General features: G+C 40.4%; 3 protein-coding genes across 9 annotated transcripts; 2 read left to right on the top strand and 1 right to left on the bottom strand.

Moving 5' to 3' along the window:
• Positions 1–772: 772 nt before the first annotated feature.
• Positions 773–4,183, top strand: LOC311263974 (uncharacterized protein). Of its 2 annotated transcripts, none has more exons than XM_084364438.1 (8): positions 773–851; positions 953–1,086; positions 1,561–1,727; positions 2,329–2,418; positions 2,743–2,908; positions 3,004–3,144; positions 3,243–3,857; positions 3,953–4,183. In XM_084364438.1, exons 1-8 carry the CDS (start codon positions 797–799, stop codon positions 3,998–4,000), a joined length of 1,416 nt encoding a protein of 471 aa, XP_084220564.1. In that variant the 5' UTR covers positions 773–796; the 3' UTR covers positions 4,001–4,183. The 2 variants fall into 2 exon arrangements, with proteins under 2 accessions (XP_084220564.1, XP_084220563.1); XM_084364437.1 differs by having other exon boundaries at positions 3,932–4,183.
• Positions 4,184–7,240: 3,057 nt separating this feature from the next.
• Positions 7,241–17,950, bottom strand: cib2 (calcium and integrin binding family member 2). 5 transcript variants are annotated; one of them, XR_014623456.1, is made up of 7 exons: positions 13,434–15,337; positions 13,224–13,258; positions 10,605–10,716; positions 9,011–9,158; positions 8,735–8,930; positions 7,785–8,005; positions 7,241–7,350 (listed from the first exon to the last, which is right to left on the bottom strand). XR_014623456.1 is itself a non-coding variant. In XM_084365184.1 (7 exons), exons 2-7 carry the CDS (start codon positions 13,554–13,556, stop codon positions 7,984–7,986), a joined length of 636 nt encoding a protein of 211 aa, XP_084221310.1. In that variant the 5' UTR covers positions 13,557–13,647; positions 17,688–17,950; the 3' UTR covers positions 7,241–7,983. The 5 variants fall into 5 exon arrangements, 4 of the variants coding, with proteins under 4 accessions (XP_084221310.1, XP_084221311.1, XP_084221312.1 ...); XM_084365184.1 differs by adding an exon at positions 17,688–17,950 and having other exon boundaries at positions 7,241–8,005; positions 13,434–13,647; XM_084365185.1 differs by lacking the exon at positions 13,434–15,337 and adding exons at positions 15,351–15,693; positions 17,688–17,908 and having other exon boundaries at positions 7,241–8,005.
• lrrc61 (leucine rich repeat containing 61) lies at positions 17,054–20,650 on the top strand. 2 transcript variants are annotated; one of them, XM_084365182.1, is made up of 9 exons: positions 17,054–17,496; positions 18,531–18,626; positions 18,714–18,860; positions 18,958–19,018; positions 19,216–19,301; positions 19,386–19,451; positions 19,544–19,612; positions 19,804–19,929; positions 20,038–20,650. In XM_084365182.1, the coding sequence occupies exons 1-9, from the start codon at positions 17,469–17,471 to the stop codon at positions 20,142–20,144; spliced, it is 786 nt and encodes a 261-aa protein (XP_084221308.1). In that variant the 5' UTR covers positions 17,054–17,468; the 3' UTR covers positions 20,145–20,650. The 2 variants fall into 2 exon arrangements, with proteins under 2 accessions (XP_084221308.1, XP_084221309.1); XM_084365183.1 differs by lacking the exon at positions 17,054–17,496 and adding an exon at positions 18,252–18,345.
• The last annotated feature ends 215 nt before the right edge of the window (positions 20,651–20,865 follow it).

Here is a 20,865-nt window from a genome sequence, read left to right as displayed (position 1 = left end):
CACAACCACACCGATGTCACGTTCGGGGACAGATTTGATCAGCTGGGTGAAGAGGAAAAGAAGCAGTGTGTCATTTAAGATCAAAGTGGGAGCCGAGTTAAAATTGGGGAATGCTGAAACGCAGTCTCATCCCGCTCTGTATGACACAGACTGTTTCTGGTTAGTGTTTCTCCCCCACAGGGAGTTCCTACAGTATACTCCTCGCCGTCGATCAGAAACCAAAAGAGGTGATTCACGGCGACTGCCTCAGCCATGGGGGGGATGAGTTAGCCATTATTTATGAGAACCTTAAAAACAAAGGCCTGGAAATATCTCATCTTATTAGTGTCTTGTTTGCGCCCTCGAAAAATCTCTGCATACAGAGTGAATCTTCCCAAATATTTCCATCCTTTCTCACTTTTGGCCCTGCAGCTATGATTTATTGCGAACCCAGGTTGGCTCAACTGCTGACGCAACTTATCTCCCATTACTACAGTAAGCAGACAGTCTGTGGGTAAAACAACATGTTCTCTTGCAGAACCAGCGCTCTTGTGTGAGCACAAACCACAGTTTCTGTGCGGTTTACTTTCCGTTTCTCTTCAGGAAGCTCCTCGGGCTTTGTTCAGCAGCACTTTGAGCCGTCCCTGTCATGCAAATGAGCTGTATGAACCGCCTTTGTGTGTGCCGTTGCCTCAACACTGTTGCTTTCCAAGCCAGTGGAAAAAAGTGTGTAACTGTAAATGTCATCTGTCTATATCTCCCATGTGGGGTCATACTCAGTTATATTGACACTTCACAAGTTGAGAGAAGCATTTTGATGTTAGCTGAAATGACACCGGGTTCAAACCATACACTGGTTCACTCAAGGAAAGGTATGTACACCATCTGTGCTAGAAAATATCTCAACTAATGGTAGCAGTACATGAGCTTTACATTAAGCTGAGAATACATTTCATTTTCATTGTTTTTCTAGGGATTGAAAGGAATTGCTGCACACCACACAGACAAGACAAACAGAAGATCTGCCACTGTTCAGGGTCAAGGACAAAGGATCAGAGACATACCAAACCACCCTGCCTCAGGACTTGTCTGACACTTTGCTTCAAGGTATGTACTGCCACTACATGAGCTCATCCCCTGCTGCGTTAATGACTGACATATTAACCACATATCTACATGCAAAATATATTTTTGCCTAATATCAGTGTGACACTACAGCAGGGGAGGTCAATGTAAATAAAGGTCTTGTTCGATAAAAAGTGTTTTCAAAGCGGGAATGGACTTTGGACTCTGACGACACTGAGTAGTTTTGTGAATAATAATTAAATATTGCATTATAACAGTAAATAAATATTGTATTGTATATATTTCAAAAAAATGTAGGTTAAAGTCCTGTACATACATGAATGATCAAGTTGTTCTTGCTACACCAGTTGCTGATATACAACAATGAGGACACTGAGCTTTGGTTGACGCCTCCTGGAAAATAAGCAAATGAGACGGCTGAAACACAGCCGAGCCGCTCACACTGGGAAATGACCGCTGGTTGACTTAATCGGCTGTCTGTGTGGCTTTGATTAGGACCGGGCGAGGATGGAGCAGAGGGAACCATCGGTGGATTCTCATGCCGAGGGGGCTGAGGGGAGACTCAAGGAGCTGACTTCAAAGTGGTTCATAGACACTCAAGTGCCGCTCATCGTCCACAACGGCTTCTTCCCCACCTGGTTCGTGGGCTTCATCACGAGAAAGTAAGTGTTTGTTGAGGAGACATAGAAAAAAATTTAAAAATGTATTTCTAATTATTATTTCAAGGGTCAAGAAAATTTTTTAATACTCATTTGTCACAACAACAAAAAAGGTATCCCATTTTCAGAAGTGGTGCCATGTCTTGTTTTTATGTAATCAAGCGTAAAAAGAGATGATCTGTTGAATTTTAATATACATTGTTCATTAATTTGTCAAGAAAATAAATGTTTATGGTTTATTAATTAATCCCTATCATTTTAACTGAGCGATGTACTTGTACAGCAAACATTTAGGACAGCTCTTTTACTTTGTATGATGGAAAGTGTCCACTTGTCAACACGCCCACGCTCACCTTTGCCCTCTCCTCTGGCACACACCTACATAAACACCACAATTACGATTTCATCACACCCTCTTTTTTTTTTTTTTTTCTAAGTGAATGACAGGTTTATGGAAAACACAAATGGATTTTCCTTTGATGTAATTTCCAAGGTGAATTACTGTACGTCACCCGCCTCGCTGTTCCTGTAAACTCATGCCAACTGGGCATTTATTGTATTTTGTAGTTTGGGGTTTTTAAAGTTCTTCTTGGTCTATCAACAGGGATGCTGAAGAAATACTCAGAGAAAAGGAGCTGGGCTGTTTCCTGATCCGTCTCAGTGATAAGGCCATCGGATACATACTGTCTTATAAGTGAGTATTGGTTTAGTCTGAACAACGTGTTGCAGAGGGAGCTTATTTGGCTGTAGCTACATTTGTAGGACTGTTAAAGTGATTTGTTAGCAGGTAAACTTTATCCGAGAACATGCAAACTCCAAAAGTCACAAATGGGATGTTTCAAGAGTTACGCTGAACTAAACATCTCACTGTTTTCCATCTTTTCTTAACCCCAGATCTTATTTTAGTCATTCTGACCAAACTCCCGTTCCAGTTCTTCTCACTTTTCAGCCAAAGGAGCCGATTTTATTTTGTTGTGTTGTCGAGAGGCTTTAACAGACCATTGTTTTCCTGTTGCAGAGGCAGGGATCGGTGTCGACATTTCGTGATAAACCAAAGCGAATCGGGCCAGTTTGTAGTGTGTGGAGACACTGAAGGGCACAGCACGGTCTTCGGTCTGATAGAACACTACAAGTCGAGCCCCATCGAGCCGTTCGGAGAGTATCTGACATCCTCGTGCTTTGAGGTGAGATAAAACTCCTCAGTTGCTTGCTTTAAGTAAGTTAAGTTGAGTTGAGCGAGAATAAAGTTCTAACTGGTCTTTTTTTTTTGCTCCTGCAGGCGCTGAATGAAGACCTGTATGATGTCATTCAGATCAGCCCTAAAGAAAAGCCTGTGGCCGCTGGGAGGAACGTGCCGAAACCACAAAATAGTTCAGAGCAGCCACCGACACGGCCACCAAAGACCAACAGAACACTAAAGGTGAGGACAGTTATTCTAACCAGTACGTTACACTGAAATTGTTACTGCTTCAACATCTCCGAGCTGACTTTAAGACCCTGGCTTGTTCTGTGAAACAGGAAGGACCACCTTTGCCCCGGAGGAGCAGACACCTTGACATTGGACCCTTGAACGACCAGGACAGCGTTTTGTACGCTCAGCTCAGTAAGCAATCACCCAGATTCCATCGCACCTCTGAGGACAATTCACCCGCCGATAATCACAACACACGGAGGTGCAGTCCTCCGCCTCCACCGGCCTCTATTTACTCTGAGCTCGGCCTGCTGGACAGCAAGAGCAGATCTCTACCGCTCCTGGACAACAGCTCTGACGGAGAGCAGTCTTACAGGCTGAGCGCACCCCCTCACACGCCACCGAGACTTTCCCCCAAACCAGTCAGACAAGCCACGGAGAAGACGAACTCATGCAGCAGCCACAGCCTGGAACACATGAGCGACAGCGCTGTCTACCACCTGGCTGGCAGATCCGGTAGCCCACACACTACAGAGACGAGATCAGAGCAGCAGATCGATTCGCTGTACGCTGAGGTCCCCGGTGAAGGCCTCGTCGGCCGCTACCCTCATGTGAATACGTTTGAGCGGATGCCCGGCCACGTGGACGCGGCTCAGCCTAAACCTAACAGCAACACTTACGAGCCTCTGGAGGACATCAGACCCAAACACTCGGGGTTAAAGGTTAGTAATGTCGTCAAATTGCTTTCATTTAAGTACGTCATCCTCCTCAAGTTGTATTTAAATGTTCATCCTAGCCTCTCTTTTACTTCCTGCAGAATGATAAATGGAAATGGCTGTTCCCCGAGGTCAAGAGGAAATGGTGAGGAGGTGACCAGCTACTGATGAAAAGGTTCTCTACACTACAGTGGCCCCGTCCAAAATACACTCGTTTATATATTTCACATGGGTTTACCTGTCTCTAACTATTTAAATGACATCTGCTGTTTGTTTGCTGTGTATGTATTTATTTAAAAGTTATTTACATTTCATTTTTCACATGTACTGTAAGCCGATGCGCTGAATAAAACACAAATGATTTATTAATTCAACGTCAGAGAGAAAGGGTGCACTGTGTTTACTACTGACCTTTAAAAATGTTCAGACTACATCCTGCCACCATCAATGCGGCCCACATGCTCAGGAAACTTGATTTGCATACAGATTTCATACTGTATACAAAAGCAACAGGAAAGCGTATCAAAGATGTCGAAATGTCATTTATTATCTCTTATCATACGCTGCGCTTTTACTTTCTAATTATAGTTTTAATGGCAGTCACTAAAACCACAGTGTAACTCATTGTTCAACAGTCTTTCTGTGCAGCACTTGAATGTTTTCCATGGTCAGAGTTATCTTTATAAGCCATTAAATACAGGAACAGTTGTCGTGCTATTTAACGCAGAACTTGGGAGGCAGAATAAGGAAATAAGGTGTTTTCCCGTCAATGATGTCGTGCAAACCAGGATAAAACAACCCACTGAAAAATATAAACACATTCAGATCAGGATAATGAACAATTTCCCATGACTCTTCTGCCATTTTCTCTTTCACAACTTAGATACAGAAAATTAGGCGTCACTGGAAAAGAAAAAAACGCGTGTCACTTCTGATAACAGATGAGCAAGACGTCGTGTTTGATCTCAGAGTGTATCAGAGGGTTCCTGCACCTGTTTCTGCCATTTAACACTTGGAACAAAATGATCTTAATGTTAGTATCATAACAGCACAATCACTTCCCTTATTGGTAACACATTATTTAAGTCCATATTAAGCATTTATACGCAGCATATAAACACTTACAATACACTTGAATCTGTTACTTATGTTTCTTAACACATTTTTTTTTTATTTTCCACAACAAAGATAGTTAATGATTGGTAACACTATAAACACATTTTACAGTGTGAATAAAACATTAACTGTTTATCCACATAACCATTCACAGGAGGGATTTATTATGCAGGTGCAACATGTTAAAACTTGAAAGTTTATTCTCAGAAATAGTTAGAAAAGAAAAAAGGTTCACTTACGTCTCCTGGTGCTTTCAGCTGTATCTCATGGCCTTCATCAGCAGACTGAGTTTGCTCACTTATCATGGAGAATTGAAGATATAATATTTATTTATGTTTATATTTATATATAATATTTCTGCATTAAAATAAAAATATACAAAAACTAAAACCCGGCTGATATTTGTTCTTTTGGGGCCAATGCAGATGCTGATATTGTGGAGTCAAAATCCCAAAATCAATTCATTGCTTGACAAAACACATTTTTTTTGCAAAGATCTCTCAAATGTGGTCACCAAACACTGGAGAACAGGATATTTTATGGTTTATGTAAAATGACATCAGTGCACTGAAACCAATACTTCATTGGGAATTTATTAATTATAAATAACCCGAGCGATTCTTCTGTGGTAGGCCGCCCGATATATTTGTCGGTCTTTACTCAAAGACCTTTGTTATATATTTTGTAGAGTTGTATTCTTATGTTATCCCAAATGTTTCCAGTGATCTTCAAACCCAGAGTGAAAGACGTAAAGTAACACTACATCAGACAGATTTTCACAACTCCCACGATGCCTCGATATTTATGCTTTGCTTTTACTAGCAGCAAAAATCACACACTGCGCATTTAAGAAATAATCAGGAATAATAAATAATTGCTAAAAACTAAATTTAAAGTATAACTAGCACAAAGAGCTCTTGATATTTCATCATCATATAGAATGGGAAAACATTTTCATATATTGATAACTGTAATTGTCAGACATCTATAACTGTAGTGTGTCATAATATGTTTTTCAATGCACTAATTGTCTATACACTGCTTATAAATGCTAACTAGGGTAAGGTTCAATTAAAGTAGCATCTTGTTCCCTAAAGAATTTTCTCAATTTTAAGAAAATGTACATTTGTAGGAGACTGATACAGCACCGACCTCCACGGGATTGTCTTTACGGGCCGTGGAGCAGTCTGTAAAACCTCCAGGCATCTTGAATCTGATCAAATTAAGACAGACAAGGTCCCGTGGAGTGAAAGCAGTGTGAGTTTCACACGCTGCTTGGCCGCTCTCAACTTCAGAAACAGTTGCTTACAGTTAACGGGTGCTTTACAGCCTCAGTATCACATTGCACCAGAAGCTTCTCTGCTGGAATCATAATTAACAGATGTTCTCTGTGAGACCAGTAATTAATGAAGCCACACAATCAGCGCTGTATTGCCCTGAATATTTGATACTGCCCTCATAAAGGGAACTGGAGATAATGGAGTCAAGAATTAAATGGCTGCTCTGATGACTGCACACTGTTTAACTGACTTCAACAGCCTCTTGTCTCAGATGAAGAGACGCTCAACATCAACTTCTCCTTTTTTCACACTCATATTTTGATGCTGATTTGCATGCATGATAATTTCTTTTTTTGGTCTGCTGTCACACGCAAGATTCAGCCTCAACAATCACACGAGAATATCTTGTCCCTGCTTATGTTTGTTCCTTTAGCCTGCAGCTTGCGTCCCAATTTCATTTTTTGTGACAGTTGTGTATTTGTCAGACTCAGCAACAATTAACCGGGTCATACTTATTTCGCAGTCACTGTGCTTGGCAGCAACGACGTAAAGATGACTTTCTCTTGCACCGTATGACTCACTAGTACAACCTGTGCTGAACACAAAACAACTATACTCCACATACTGATGCAAATCTATACCCTACAGCTCAGAAACCTTAATCATCAGCCAACACAGCCAAGGCCATTTCCAGCAGCTCCCCCGCTGAGATTAACTGTGTGTGCAGGATGTAATCACGCCTGCGAGTGCTGAGGCAGCTCGCTCCTAATGATCACATCCTGCTTAACAAGTTATTACCGCTCATATGATGGGCTGTACGGAGGCACAGCCGTTTCCTGATCTTTACTGTGCACACGCCTCGATCATCACGGGTGGGTGGACTGACATGAGCTGGTTATATGGACGGGATATTACTGATATTACAACACCGAGAGCTCCTGCATTTAAGGACGATTTCAGTGAACACAACAAGAATGTCATTCACTCAGAACACACAGAAAAAAAAAACATTTATTCAAAGTAAGACAAATACCTGAAGTCACATTAAATACTGTTACACGTGTATCCAAAAGATGGCTGTATGTAATATCTCATGATGATGGCTGAGGAAGAAGATGGAAAAACAAGTTGAGATGACAGAGCCCTTCATTCAACTGGAGATCAGTAAGATATGATTGTCATCATGTTCCAGTTACACAAGCAAACAACACAACTTACAGTAAAGTCACAAAAAGCAACAGACTGCATGTAAAAATATTGCATAGCTCATTTAAAACATCTGTATGCCCTTAATGCCAACGCTGTGCTTTCACTCTCTTCAAGTGTCGCCCATAGCCTTATAAATACTTCATATCTAGTGTGTCATACTAGGAAGACTTCACTGGGGGAATCTTATGTGCAATACAGGTAGATAATTATTTTATACATTCTTCATTGACTTTTCAAATGTAGAAATGACAGCCTTTTCTCCCAACAAGAGACCAATCCAGGTCAAGCCCTTTTATCAGTGGTAAAATAAAAATACATTTTCACCTACAATTAAAATCAGGATTGTGAGAAGTTCCACTGTGTCCAGTAATTTGCTGTCTAACTAAGCAGATTTCACTGAGGTTGGAGAAGACTGATGTATGATATTTGGACGATGAGGGAGGGAGACAGGCACCCAGGACAGGGTGCAGGTAGAGTCCTGAGGTTCACCACGTTTCCCTCCTTGAAAACTTCCCCACAAAGTCGTCTCAGATTCGTATATGGAAGGTACTGGAAGGACAAAAAAGGCAATATGACAAGCTAGCATTGAAACTAGTAATCATTGTGCATTAAAAAAAAAGGCTGACTAACTGTATATATGAGTGTAAACTCGCTTCTACAAACCATGGATACTTTAAATTTGTACGTTTCATATTGACCACCATACTTGTAATACAACACCTTCATATAACATGTAGTGTATATAAACTGACTTTAATGTCAGTAGGAGAGGATGGTGATACTATGACAGCTAGGTGAGACAGATGTGTCGAAATGGTGTGTCAAAATCAAAAAGTGTGAAACCACTATATATCTATGAGCAGAGCCTTGTCACAACATTAAACTGAACATTTAACTTAAAGAAACAAAAAGTTTCAGCATATGAACCAAAACTTTTCAACGTACAGCATCCACGGTTTGCAGAAACATACACAACATTTATCCTGGTGATTGGGTTGTCATAGCAGTGAGGACAGATAGTCTTGAGGCTGTTTGCATACAAATGAATGGGCATAGCAGCGGCTCAGGATTAAAGTGATGTTGTTAGGCTGACAGTTAAATGATTAAAATGATTAGCAGCCATCTGGGTAATGAAAACTGCAGCTCAGCGCACTGCAGCTAGAGGAAAAAATGCATGCATTGCCTGATTTTAAAGCAAAGTAAAGAGTACTGACACATGCCCTTATATAAATGTCATACAACAATATTATATGCCTTAAGGGAGGTGCATTCAATTACCTTAAAAAGTCCGGAGCCCTAGTTATCATATTTTCAAAGTCAGCAAAAGAGAGTTTGTTGTCTCCGTCTAAATCGGCCTCCTCGATGGCTTTCTGGCACACCAGCTCCACCTCCTCAGGAGTCAATTCCTCCTTCGTCAGCTTATTTAGAGTCTTTTCCAAGTCTTCTTTGCACAGGTAATTATCCACATTGAAATCTGTGGGCAACACAATCAGAATTTCTCATTTTACGAGTTCCTGGAAATATTTTTAAATTCTAATTAAAATGTGTCATTACCGTATATTTTGAAGGCGTAAATGGCCTTCAGTTCTCTGGGAGCCATTTCACTCAGGACTGAGAACATGTCCACAAATTCATTGAAGCTGAGGTTCCCCATCCCGTCCTCTGAGAAAGACTCCACGATCCTGCTGCGGAATGGGTTTTCCTAGAGACAAATATTCACATTAATCTAGGAATATGTGGTTGGACAAGAAAAACAAGCAAAATATCTTAAATATTAAACGTATTAAAACGACAGCCTTTGTGCCAAAAGTGGCCCTTTAACCACCTAATTGCAGCCCTTTGATTATTTTGTTAGTAGGCTAATTAGCCAATCCATTAGCTATGTCTGTTGCCTCGCACACAAATACTCTTAATTAAAAGTTTTAACCCAGGCCATCTCAGCAGAAGGAACTTACAAGAATCAAAGCTACTTCAAAGATCACAAAGATGCATTGTTTCTTTCCTGTACTTTTATTCTTCTATGTCTCCTTTTCAAATGTGAAAAGCAAAAAAACTAAGCCAAGAAATGAAAGTGCATTGTTTCAACACATTTAAACTCCAAGCTTTAAAGGTCAGACATTGGGAAAGTAAAAGTCGGGCACCTTGGCACTTTATTTGATATCCGGCCCTTCTAAAAAAAGAAGTTGAATAGGCGTGCCCTAAAGGAACCATAGGCTGCATGACCTTTTGTTTTTACATGCCGTTGTCAGTTTCACATGTGAGCTGCGGAAGTATAAACTGAAAGACGTTTTTTGCTGATGGCAGGGTTCAACTGAAAAAAACCTGACTCTCGCTCTTTGCTGTTATGGTGAAGCCAATATTTTCTCCTCTGTTGCTCAACCGGAAGTTTCTATCTATCTTTTTAAACCTCTGGTAATAAGCTGATTTCACACAACTTCACTAGTTGTATAAGCAAAAGTTAGCATATTTTAGCTGAATATAAGCTCAGCAAAATAATCCATTTATATAAACAGCAGTCAGCAGTATAAAGTGATGCGTATCGGAAGATACGTCAGCGCAGCCTGACTCAGTGCAGCCGACTCCACACAGCTCATTAAAAGTGAGTAGGAAATGTATTTATGAAGACTTTGTGCGCCCCATCAATCCTGCCTTTGGTGGCCTCCATCTTCCTCCTGCCATCCCTACAGGCCCCGCAATCATGAGACAGTTTTACAGGCGAGGGCCAATTATGTCCAGAGGCAGCACACATTATGAGTCTCTGTGCTAAAGCTTTGGTGGATAAGGACTCCGTATAAAATCGTTCTAAAATTTCTGGATGTTCTTTTTAAATGGCAGTTGCTTAAAAGTAGGAGAGGATAGAGACACATTAACTTTTATTAGCTCACAGAACGTGGTGTCATAGAATCAGATCAGTGATGATGATGGTTAAAAATCAATTCTTCTCCCCTGAAAGAGCGCGTGATTATTGATTAGGTGTCTGCCCACGTGAGCAGTGGGTGTGTGAGAGTGTCCGAGCAGCACAATCCAAAATAAGAAAACGCAACACTGATACACACACAACACAGTAAAGATAAGAGGAGGCTGATCCGCGAGGAAAGACTGGACTTGCATTATCATTGAGGCTCGGTCAAAAAGGGATTTTCTTTACCTTTAACTCTGGCATATTGACTATTAAGGCTAAAGGCAGTTTACAATCAGGATCGTTGGTGTAGTCCATTGGTACAAGATGTGGAGCCAACTCATGGTATCTGCCGTGCAACCTGGAATAAATAAAAAACAAAATTTTTACAAAAATTGGAAAACAATGAATACACAGACTACGAAAAAAGAAAACATCTAAACATGACCACAAAGTGAATCAAACATGGCAGACCAAAACACAGAATTAAAAATGCCAAACTTGCCAGCAACTATCTTTGATGGTTTTATTGAGGAAATAATGCAAACTACAACATATTTCCTCTAGTTAAAGCTGTAGAAGGTCCTCTTTTTAACCTTTCTCTCCTTTAACCTTTAATTTAATGTCATTCATTATTGATAAAGATGTCAACAAACTGCAAGGAGGCAGTATGAATGATAAACACATGATGGCGGGACTGTCTTTGCTTATCTGCAGCCGCCCCTTTCACTCGGTCCTTTGGCCAATCCTCGTTGTCAAAGCAGAGCCATTTATCAGCAGGGGCACTGGTCTTAGAGGACAAAGTCACTACAATTAAATTACTAGATAAACCTGTCAAAATGATGGAGTTTCGTTGGTACACTGCGGCACATGAACGGCTAAACCTGCGGTTCTAATGTACCACGACACTTGAAAACGTTTGGACGGCACAGCTTCTGCAAATTTTATAATGTCGAGTATTAACATGTGGTTTAAATGCTAATTCTACTCCACATATGAAGATATAAGAAACACGGAAATAATATCATGTTGATGCTAAGGTAAGGCTAATTCAATGACCTTATGACCATCCATGAGGACCTCCTTCTTTGATGTCACATTACCGTGTTGTAACCGTCGCAGCTGGAGACGGAAACAAGGAGTGTTTTATGAAGGTCATAAAGTGGAGGACCCAATTACGTCCTCTGATGATTGTCAATTTTGAGTCTCCAGTCCGCTGGTGGCGGTGGTATAAGTTAATTCGATATCACTCTAGGTTTACATGTAAATCAGACCCCCAAATAAGTATCACGTGTAACATCGTGAGAATCAGCATCTAATTTCTTTGAGTAGCTGTTTTTATCTTCCACCATCTCGAACCACTGATAAAAGATACTGAAACATGAGCGTCACCGGTGAGCTTCATTAAAAAAAAAAGCATGCAACTGGTTTAATTTATGCCTGCGATCGAGGCGATGAGCGACAGGAAGAGAGAAATTATGCTACCCAATGAGTCATGATACCCCCATGTAATCACGGAGAGTAGAATGATATTTATTTCATTTTTAAAGTGATGAAGTTGCACATGTCAGAGGACTTAGAAATGCGACACTTCCTTGGGTGGCACTGAAAACAACACCACAGTCAAAAGGTCAGCGTGACATTCAAAGGTTTGGATGACGCAGTGATGACCAAACCTTCAAGGTCTTCATCGAGTAACGCTTGAAAATCTTTACCAGCAATCTCCATGAGCAACACAGAGCCATTCATAGATGTAATTACGTGTCTGGAGAGGCTGCGACGCTGCAGTCTGTTTGTATGTACTGGGGTGTTTTTGATGGGGAGATAATTAATGGTTTGGATAAGAGGATCATTTAGGATGTCAGTCTGTGCAAGGAAACTTAGCAGCCACTAAATGTTAAATCACAGTGTACTTATTCTGTACAGAAATTACTGTATCACTTAATTTTGCGTTCTGCTTCATATGTATCAGTTTGTATTATCTGGCACTTTGAGATAATGTTTTATTTCCTTTATATTCAGTAGCTGCAACAGAACATACGCCACTTACAATGGCAAGTTTGTGCTTGATGACAGACTACTTAATTACCACATTTGATTGATTCTCAAGTCAAATAAATGTTGTAAATCATTTTCATCAGTGGCAAACAACTGTGATCCTGCAACCATTAATCGATTAGTTGCCGGCTATTAAATGAAACAGCAACTCTTCTGATACTCGATTAATCAGTTTGATTCATTTTTTAAAGAAAAAAATAAAAAGGCAATTCCAGCTTTTTTAATGTGAATATTTTCAGTGTTCTTTGGGTAGTGGACAAAACAAGAAACTGGGAAACAACGATCAACATATTCCCCCATTTTCTGATATTTTATAGAACAAACAATAATCGATTTATTGAGAAAATAATTGACAGATTACTCAACAAAGGAAATAATCGTTAGCTGCAGCCCCACTGCAAGCACACGTGTAATTGTGCCAGGGCAAAGTAACTAAATAAAAATGCATTAATTATCTCACAATTATACTGTCATCCTAAGGTTGTAAATCAGATGATATTATCACAACGTACAATGATTTTGTTTCATCTTCCCCTTTTGAACAGTGCCAAAATGTTACGCATGGCAGCTGCCAATGAAATCAGCTTCAGCATTAAGTTTTCATAAGCGGGAAGCAGTCTGCTCTGAGGACTTGGCACGGCTCACACGTGAGACACTTTTAATTTCTTCAGCAGCACAGTCTTACGTGTATAACATTATTATTATTGTTATTAGGTGTATGATCTCATGGGGTTACAGGAGGTAGTTTACAACTGACGGACAGTTGTGAGTAATGCACTAGAATCAAGAGGTGCAGCTGATGAAACTTACCGCAGGATTTCTTTGCGGGTGAAAAACGTACAGTCCTGCAAAGAGAGAAAAACAGCATCTCAATAAAAATATGACAAAGGAAAATGATAAATTGTTTAATGTACAGTAACTATTTTCATCTTCTATACAAAGGCCTAACAACACTCTGAATGACACATCTGTGAGTCATACGAAATAACATTACAGTTTCTCTGAAGTCACGTGTGTTACCGTTACTGCAAACGCTCGTTGGGGTGTCTGATGTCTCCTGAACGATGATGTGTGTGTGTTGTCACCTGCCACTTCCAATAGGAACGATGAGGCAGAGCAACATGATCTGCTGTTGTCTGACATGCATGTCTTGGCACACACATTATCCAACAGCCCTAGTGGAGGCGCCTCATTTTACATTTTCTCTTGTATCCCTTCTGTCTGAGCTGTGCTCCTGAGTGTGAGAAGCAGAGCGCAGCCAGCTGAGCGCTGCAGACAATGTGATTAACAAAAATAAAAAGCTTTCCTGGGAGCCTTCTTCACTGTTGTTACATCCACTCTCATCAGAACAATCCTACTGAAGATGTGTGGGTTAATGATAATTGTGTGTCAGTATATGTAAAGCAGTATCTGACTATATAGTTTACATCCAGTTTTCAGTCGAGCGCATACGTCTGCCAAAGCCCAACAGCCCCCTTCAATTTGATGAAATGATCAAATAAAACAAATCTGCTAGATCCAGATTTTAATTGGCTCTGCATCAAAATAACCAACTGATACGTACCAGCCACCTTAATATGCCTGATTTTATTCATCAAGATCAAAGAATTATTCCTTAGGAAATTAACGGAAATGCTTAAGAAAGTGAAATATATATATATATATGGATCCGCACCAAAAGTTAACGGGGTCAACTCTCTCAAGACTCATGGGCCATCCAAGTTTTGCTGAAATACGTTCAGTGGTTTTTGTGTAATCCTGCTGAAAAAAACAACCAACCAACTAACTAACAAACCAACCAACCAACAAATCAACCAACCAACCAACTAATCAATCAATCAACCAGCCAACAAACCAACCAACAAACAAACGAACCAACAAATCAACCAACCAACTAACAAACCAAACAACCAATCAATCAATGAACGAACAAATCAACAAACAAACCAACCAACCAACCAACAGATCAAATAACCAACTAATCAACCAACCAATCAATGAACAAACAAATCAACCAACCAACCAACCAACCAACCAACCAACGAATCAACCGACCAACCAACCAACCAACCAACAGATCAACCAAACAAACAATGAACAAACAACCAACTAACCAACCAAAAGACATGGGTGAAAACCTCCTTGGTGAAGGTAATGAAGCCTACACATTGAAAAGTAGTGAAATGCTGCTGGTGAACAAACAAAACACTCAAGCTCACTTAGCTGATGTCCCACTGGGTCTTTTATCTTTTAAGTATTTGAACCTAAAAAAAAAATACAAAAATGATACTGATACCCAGGAGGACAAACAACTACAAAGGCAAACAGAAAGCCAAGATAGTCTAATAAGGGGTTTTAAAGAGTAGCAGGAGTAACCAGAGAGGCTCTTGAGAACCAAACTGTCTCCTGAGAGTAGAGTTTCACAGCATATCACGCTTGCTTGGCATCAATTATTAAGCCCACGCCTAATCACATGATAAACCTGTGCACACGGACGATTCACAGGAAAACCTGGATTATGGTCACGCAGAATAAGGTCAGATCTTCTCAGATGGTTTGCCATGACATCAAAACCCCCACTAAATATTTAAACAGCAGAGTTATAACTGGCCAGACTCTGGTAGGGAATTGATTATTGACTGTAATTAATTGGGGCCGAGGCTTGCATTAGACTGAGATCAGGTGATATCAGTGATCTTTATTGAGGATAATGCCTTTCTCTGTTTTACCCAAGACACTTGGGAGTGACTATCAGGAGGTCAACATCAGGAATTAATCAGATAAATAGTGATATATTTATGAAATAGTGTCAAAAGTGTCACAAACATGTATTAATCGTACTTAATTTGGGGTTGAGCTGACTACTGTAGATCCACATTTACATACAATGAACATGATCTGCTTCACTGTGGAGTAGAGATGCTGCAGGTATCTTACCTGGTAGGCATCAAGTTGCTCGTCGGTAAATATTGTCTGCTTATTACCCATCTTACATCAAATCATCTGTTGCTTGAACACATTCACAGCACTGAACGTCCGAAGCCTTTTCTCATTGAGAGGCATTTAGGGGCTGAGAGTCCCCCTGCGCACAGGAGGGAAGGGAGGCTCGGTCCACTCGACGAAACGCTGGGAAACTCTTAAAAGGGGTTGTTGCTGTTGTTGTCCCTGCAGCAGCTGTCCGCCATGACTGCAGATACGCAGAGGATGCTTTTAAAAAGGGAAAAGGAGAAGTAGACCTGGCAGTTTCTTTCCTCGTTGTGTCGGAGCCGGAGGAGGCTGCCTGCGGAGAGAGAGACCTGCAAACTGATCCGGTTGTCTTTACGCACCGCGCTGCTGCTGCTGCTGCTGTCCACCGGAGGCGAGACAAACCAATAGGACCTCAGGTAAATAAATAAATAAATAAATAAATAAATAAACAAATAAATAAATGTGAGGTAGAGCCTGCTGTTGGTGAGGATGCTGTCTGAAAGAGACTAACTCTGCTTAATGCTGTTTAAATGACGCAGTGTAATGCTAATTAAACAACAACAACGTCATTATTTTAGGTAAAGAAAAGAGCTCAAGTGCATTATTATTATTATTATTATTATTATTATTATTATTATTATTATTATTAGGCCCATTGATACAGTTACACGTAATCAGTACGTCAATGCTTTAAGACGTGTGTACTTTTGGGCAATTTACTGTATAATCCATCATATTTCAGGAATGCATCACATACATGTGAACTAGTGGAAATACTGTGTGTGTGCAAGTACATGTATTTATACCTATATGCAGTACTTGAATAAATACATTTAGTTGCAGTACTTCCCATCACTGGTAATGTGTAGCCTACAGGAACTGGTTGACCGATATGGCTTTTTCAGGGCCGATACCGATTACTAGAAATCAAGGAGACTGACATCCGATATTTGGGAACGATATTCATTCGCTGTAAAACTTTTTGCGTCAATGATTTCAAACAACCAGTGATGGAATAATAACATTAGTACAGTTTACTCAAGTACTGTTCTTAAGTACAATTTTGAGATAATTTACCTCTTCTCTACATTTATTTGATACATTTAGACACGAGTTACTCTGCAGATTCAGTGATTACAGGCCACTAATTGTGACGTGTTACCAATCAGATATTGTTATGAGCGGGATATTATGTCAGAGGATGTGGCATCACAGCCAAAGCATCACATTTTTTGGCACGAGTATATTTTACCGGCAATCTGACAGAAAAATCACTGATACCGATAATCGGCCAAACAGATATTTGGGACCGATGTTCATTTTTCAAAATTGTGTCAGAGGATTTTGCATCACAGCCAAAGTATCACGTTTTTTTTTTAGCACATTAGTTTATTTTATAGGCAAAAATATATTTGATCAATAATCGCTGATACTGATAATTGGAAAAATGCTGAATATCGACCCGATACTTGGTCCACCTGTAGATACAACCATAAAAACATGTCTGACTCTGGCACTAACATGACCCCATCCTCCATCTGTCTCCCTCCTGCATTACTACATATTTTGTGGGTTATTTCACCCCCTGATTGGATTAGACGTTACATGCTCATTCATTAACTATTCATTACATTTAATTATTACCTAATTTTACAGTGCATGCAGAGTTGAGTGCTACAGACAGATCCATTAACAGAAACCCACAGAGGACCACTTCCCAGGTCGGTTCTGTAAAACTTTTAATTGGCACAGAACCTGTTGCACGGAAGCGACACAAAAACAAATGCAGGGGGGATGTTTTCCAGCCTCGTCCTCACCCTCCGGGCTGCAGCGACCTCCCATCGTCACGGTCTGTCGCCTCCTGCTTAGCTTACGCTGGACTGCGGACGACTCAAGTCCGTCTCCACCTGCCTGCTATTGCAGCACAGCAGTACAGTGAGCGTGTCCTGACTACACCCCAGGACAGATGCCAATTTCACATCACCCCGTAAATAACCACTGCCTTGCCTTTCCACCGCGTTAGTTAAAACCCCCGTCGCGTTTTATTGCGATAGGCAGCTTTTGTTTTTAGTAGCAAAGTTGCCCACGATGGACTCAAAGCGAGATAAAGACCAAGGTAAGTTGTCACGGATAGCTTGTTGCTACGTCGCTATGCTAGCCAAAAGCGGCTTAGTGCTAGCTAGCCGGGGCTTGAGCTAACTAAGCTCTAGCTAACAGTGTATTCGTTGGTTGCACAGAAAATGTACGTGTGTCAGCTTCAGAGAGAGGGGGAAAAAATGACTATTACCATTTCATTGAATAACCCACCCACTTTCATCCGGCTGAATCATCCTCATGAAATCACGCAGCCCGCTTTCCTCACGACGTTTGTAGTTCAGGTGCAGGTCGCTACCCACATTAGCTAAAAACATTCACGGGTTGCTAAAGCTAAACACCGTCAAGCTTTTAATTTCTGCAGGTGGTAACATATGCAAGATGTGTGTTTGGTGGCCCTGCTCATCCCACCCGTGACTGTCTTCTTCATGTTGTTGTGTCTGTCTTCCTGTCCTTTCATGCACTAAATTTCAAAGTGAATAAATATAACCAGTGTTGATTTAAATCTGAGATAAAACAGGGTGAAATGTGGGGGAAAAAATAGACCTAAACATCATTATTTCTAGTTAACCTGGTGAGCCTTATTTTTCCAGTGGCACTGCTCTCCTCAGGGGAGTTTCATTATGTGCAGGCTCATGAGAGAGTACTCATGTGTGGTTAAGAGTTAGGGGTCTGATGCTGCCTCAGGAAATTAAACCAAATATAACTTCCCTCAGCTGTTATTCATGCATGCAGCTTTCAAGCTAATACCATCACAGTCGACACACAGGAGCCAGCACATCTTGCCTGTTTGTGACCCCTCTGCTCTGGAGCTGGCAGGAGACAAGCCCAGTGTGCTGCCAGGAATGAAAATCGCAGTCCGCTTGAATTGGTATTTATTTCGAGACGATTGCACGGGTTATTTGATTGTTCCACCGTGAGCAGAAGAGACACGTCGCTTCCAGCATTCTGCTTATGACTCACGAATAAGGAGTCTGTGATTGTATTGCATATTTAAGAATAGAAAAGTGAATGCGCTTTGTTATGCTGCAGTCATTGTCCCTCTGCTTCTTTCAGATGCAGACTGTGAAAAGATAAACGCCGCGCTGCTCAAGTCTCGCACAGGGGAATTTGATTTGGAGTCAATACTGTTCCTCAAATTGAGAGGTCTCGGTAAGATATGCTTCTGTTTAAGCTTTCGAAAAATGCCTCTTTGTACTGTTGAATTGTATTCATAATTATTATTTCTTTGTCTCACAGGAATTCATGACCTTGGATGCATTGGAGAGTGTATGACTCTGGAGAGACTGGACCTCTCTGCCAATAACATCACAAATTTAGGTCCTCTAGCGTCTCTTCGGCATCTGTCTACACTCAATTTGTCCTCTAACAGGATTTCCAATATAGGTAAGACTTGAAGAGCAACCTATTCTTTATTTTCAGTCCCCTGTCATGGATAGAAATAGATATTTTAATGTTACTGTTTTTGCTTTTGTCATTTCAGAGCCCCTGCGTAGTTGTGAGAGTTTACAGAACTTAAACGTGGCTGGGAATATCATATCAAGGTATCACGATATAAAGGTTGACCTAATGCTTAGCCTAGATGAAAAAAAACATGAATATGTCCCTAATTGCATTGTCTTCATCTGTCACTGATGTAATACATAAAAATATTTTCTTCTAGTAATTATATTTTTAAAAAAAAGCAGTATTCTGAACTGATCATGTAAAATAATCCCGTATATGTTTCGTTATTCAACAGCATTGAGAGCCTAAGCAGCCTTCAGCCTTTGAAAAAGCTAGAAAGTATACGTTTTAAAGACAACACTTACAATTACTCCAATCCAGGTAATTTCTCGTGAGTTTTTTTGAAAACAATCATGCGGATGGACAATCTCAATGAGGGAACTCACAGTGATTTCTCTTTGTCAGTGTGCAGGAACGCGTCATACAGAACAATAGTTCTTGAGATGTTTCCCAACATCAAGGTGCTGGATGGTAAGATGTGTTTTCTTATGTTTTCTCTCAGATAATGTTGAATGTGTCTTTGGACTTGGACGTCTAAAAAAAAAAATCTCTTAAAATTGTAGGTGAAAGAGTGGTCGGACGCGGGAGTGACTTATACCAATTATGCAAAGACATTGATGATACCATCAAAGGTACATTGCTAATGTGTTTTTGTATCACCACTGGCAACTTGTTACTGCACTCCATTCATCAGATTAGGCTCAGTTGATGGACGTAGTATTCATTCATCAAGTCTGCGGTGCATTTGTTGTGTTTGTCCCGTCTTGTTCGAGTAAAATATTAATGGATGAACTGTTGATTCCTCTTTCTATAAATGTTTTAGCTGGTTTATACAAGAATGGACAGCTTGTTGAACATACCGATTGCAAACCATGGGTGGAGGATACTTACTGGGAGATAAAGAGATCAAACAACGCCATTATTGATGAGGCTTATAAACAGTTTAACGGTAAGAAAAGTGCTGCATGCGATCTGACAAGCTGTTGCTCAACTATGTTGTGTTTTTACGGAGTAGTATCCTGTTTAATCCTCGCCCCGCACATTTCTTTTTCCTCAGATGTTCTTCATGAATGCAGACTCCTCAACAACAGAGCCACTCATGTGATTTCTCAAACTGAAAGATCCATGAGCCTGAAGAAGCAGCCGAAGCAGTATGCCATCTAAGTTGTGTGCAACATTTAGCAACTTCTTTGTTGTATGATAAAACCATGGCTATAATGTACTGTAGGATTTTTCAAATTACTAAGCTACATCCAAATGCTTGATCAGTATCATTGCTGGACACACATGCTCTGTGTTGCAGTGTGAGGCATTTGTTGAAGTTGTATCGCATCCTATGCATTATGTAACTGACGATACATGTAAGCGGTTTGAAAACCTTTATCCATACTGACACCCCTCAGTTTGGTTCCAAGATGTCTTTACTTGCACAGTGTGCATTTTGTACCATGTTGTAGCCCGCATTTATGCCAAGAGATATGCTGCTTAAAAACATTTCTATAGTATGTGATTAAGAGCTGTTTTCCATTTTGCATTGCTGGATAATTTTGGGAGATACTGCGTCCCATGCTGTATGCTTTCTATGTAAGTTGAACTTTTGCAAAATGTGATTGAATGATTGTTTCAGCTGTTTCTACTTGTTTTATACCATAAAGTTTATTCAGTGTACACTCAACTTGTTGGATTTACTGTGCTTATAAAAGGTGTACTTCACATCTTTGATTTTTATTCCAATCTAAAAAGTGTACTTGCTTGTTTGCATGTGTTTTAAAGAAATGGGCAACCCATAGAAGTCCCTTTTAGTGGGGTTTGTTGCAGTCCACTGGCGCCACTTGCTGGCTGTCCTGCAAAACTAATCGCAATATAAAAATGTGTGCAGACAAGG

Source organism: Pagrus pagrus (assembly GCF_965226575.1).
Source record: "Pagrus pagrus genome assembly, chromosome: 10".
Taxonomy (NCBI): Eukaryota; Metazoa; Chordata; class Actinopteri; order Spariformes; family Sparidae; genus Pagrus; species Pagrus pagrus.
This window is presented reverse-complemented; position numbering and strand designations above follow the sequence as displayed.